General features: G+C 41.7%; 1 protein-coding gene across 1 annotated transcript in view; it reads left to right on the forward strand.

The window, feature by feature from the left end:
- LOC101853032 (cubilin) overlaps positions 1–2,743 on the forward strand; it is a gene marked incomplete at its 5' end in the record, with an annotated part of 106,878 nt that overhangs the window by 90,521 nt on the left and 13,614 nt on the right. Inside the window, 2 exon segments of the mRNA XM_035972231.1 lie at positions 1,381–1,604; positions 2,169–2,288. Coding sequence (XP_035828124.1) covers positions 1,381–1,604; positions 2,169–2,288 — 344 coding nt within the window.

Below are 2,743 nucleotides of genomic sequence, written 5' to 3' on the forward strand. Positions count from 1 at the left end.
TGTTGTTGATGTTGTTGTTGGTGATGATGTGGTGGTGGTGGTGCGGTTGTTATTGTTGTTGTTGTTGGTGGTGGTGGTGGTGGTGGTGGTGTGGTTATTGTTGTTGGTGGTTGTTGTGGTGGTGGTGGTGGTGTTGTTGCTGTTATGGTGGTGGTGTGGTTGTTGTTGTTGTTGGTAGTGGTGGTGTTGATGTGGTCGTTGTTGTTTGTGGTGGTGGTGTGGTTGTTGTTGGTGGTGATGGTGGTGTGGTTGTTGTTGGTGGTGGTTGTTGTTGTGGTGATGGTGGTGGTGTGGTTGCTGTTGTTGTTGTTGGTGGTGGTGATATGGTTGTTGTTGATGTTGGTGGTGTTGTTGTTGGTGGTGGTGGTGATGTGGTTCTGTATGTTTGTCACACTCTTGTGACCCGCTATTTCCGGGGTGCCTTGATAGTCGAAACAGACTTTATGCTGTTGAAGCTAGAGAGGGGAGCAGAGTAAGTCTTATTCCATGTAAAGATTTCTCTGCTGACACCCACCCCTTGGCGGTCATATGACCATATACAGTTGTGAGCGCCGTAAAACCTTTTTTAAAACATAATATCATCCTTTCCTATTACACCTGGCTCTTCTTTTTCAGCGTGCCCATTGGCCAACCGATCACCCAACTCAATGCCTGAAAACTAACAAATATTTGAAAATTGTTTTTGTGGCGAAATACCGGGCGATTGGTTTGTGCCATGATAGACGCTTTACACCCTCAGTCTGGCTAGCAAACCAAACCAAACCAAACCGATCATACCAATGGGGACCGGGTATCAAATGGTCGCTTTTAAACTCAAGGGGGCTTTCCCGAAAAATGCTGTTTTGAGAATATCGAAGGTAACGTTTTTGCCCCTTGTTCAATTTCTTTAAAACACAAGGAGAGTTTTCTCAATAAATAAACAAATATACACACTCCAATGAAACCAAACTTCTCCTATAGGAACAGCAATGCCCACTTTTGGTGTAGGTCAAGATTAAATGTTATGATAACTCCCCGAAATCTGGGTTAGCCAATTTGTCATTAAAAGCGACCCAAAAAAAAAGCTTAGGGTAATAGTGTTGGTACAGGCGTTAAACCTTTATCATTAAAAAATGCGAAGCGTGCTGACAAAATAAGTTACTTCTCGGATTCAGGCCTTAAGGAAATAGATCAGATACATCACACTTATAGGTGAAGTTTTTTCAATTTATAGTATAAACTAAAATGTATGTTATACCTAAAGAAATATGGCATCAATAGAAAATCTAAAATTTGACCCTAGTGTCAATTTTTAGCCAATACATGTATCTCCATTTGTGGACTGCGAGAAGTAACTCATTTTATCAGCACGCCTCACAAATATTTTTTTTTGGCCTTCAGATTTACTCACTTCGACTTGGAGCGACATTCTAGATGTGGCTTTGACTCCGTGGAGGTATTTGACGGACCCAACGCCACCTCTCCCTCCCTGGGCCGCTTCTGTGGCGACGCTAGCACTCTGCCGGAGAGCATCCGGGCGACGGGGAACCATATGTTTGTCAGGTTCAGAACCGACTGGTCAGTGCAAAAGGACGGATTCAGGGCTACTTACTATGAGACTTTCGGTGAGTAACTGTGTTTTGTGTGTGTGTGTGTGTGAGAGAGAGAGAGAGAGAGAGAGAGAGAGAGAGAGAGAGAGAGAGAGAGAGAGAGAGAGAGAGAGAGAGATTCAGAACCGACTGGTCAGTGCAAGAAGATGGATTCAGGGCTACTTATTGTGAGACTTTTGGTGATTAACTGTGTGTGTGTGTGTGTTTGTATGTGTGTGTCTGTGTGTGTGTGTGTGTGTGTGTGTGTGTGTGGTTTGGGTGTGTGTGTGTTTGTTTGTGTGTGTATGTGTATGTGTATGTGAGTATGAGGTTCAGAACGGACTGGTCAGTGCAAGAGGACGGTTTCAGGGCTACTTATTATGACTTTCGGTGAGTGGGTGTGTGTGTGTGTGTGTGTGTAGTTGGGAAAGGGATGTTGGGGGAGGCTTTGAGAAGTTGCAAGGCTATTTTATTGGAGGGAGATATATTGGTGCGTGTTTGTGCATGCATGTATATCTGTTTATTTATTCATTCATTCATTCATTCATTCTTTCATTCAACCGTCCTTTCATCCATCCATCTATCCATCCATCCATCCAGGTCCGGCTCAGGGATGTGGCGGAGTGTTAAGACAGCCGAGTGGACAGATCAGGTCTCTAGACGCTGACGGTGACGGGCGCTATGAGAGCAACCTCAACTGCGAGTGGCTTATCTATGTTGGTCAGTGCCTCTCTCTTTTTGGAAAATGGTTGAGGGTTTGAGTGTTAGATTTTTTGTTGTTTGATTGTTTTTTTGTTGGGTTTTTTTTTTTGTTCTTTTTCTTAATGTTTTGTAAATTCTTTTTTTTTAAATATTTTTTTGGGAAGGAGGTTTGGTTGCTTTGTTTCGTTTTGTTTTCGGAGGGGGAGTTGTTTTTGTATTGGATTTTTAAATATGCTTAAAATTGTATTTTAAGTTTTGTTTTAGTGAGAATTTCATGGTTATTGCAGCGGAATTAGGTCCTATAAAAGACGAAGTTTAAAGGTGAGGAAAGAGAGTAATAAACACAAAAAGGAGGAGAAGAAGTAAGGACGATGGATAAGATAAGATAAGATAAGATAAGATAAGATAAGATAAGATAAGATAAGATAAGATAAGATAAGATAAGATAAGATAAGATAAGATAACATAGTACT

The sequence above is a fragment of the Aplysia californica genome, unplaced genomic scaffold (assembly GCF_000002075.1).
Source record: "Aplysia californica isolate F4 #8 unplaced genomic scaffold, AplCal3.0 scaffold00619, whole genome shotgun sequence".
Classification (NCBI taxonomy): Eukaryota; Metazoa; Mollusca; class Gastropoda; order Aplysiida; family Aplysiidae; genus Aplysia; species Aplysia californica.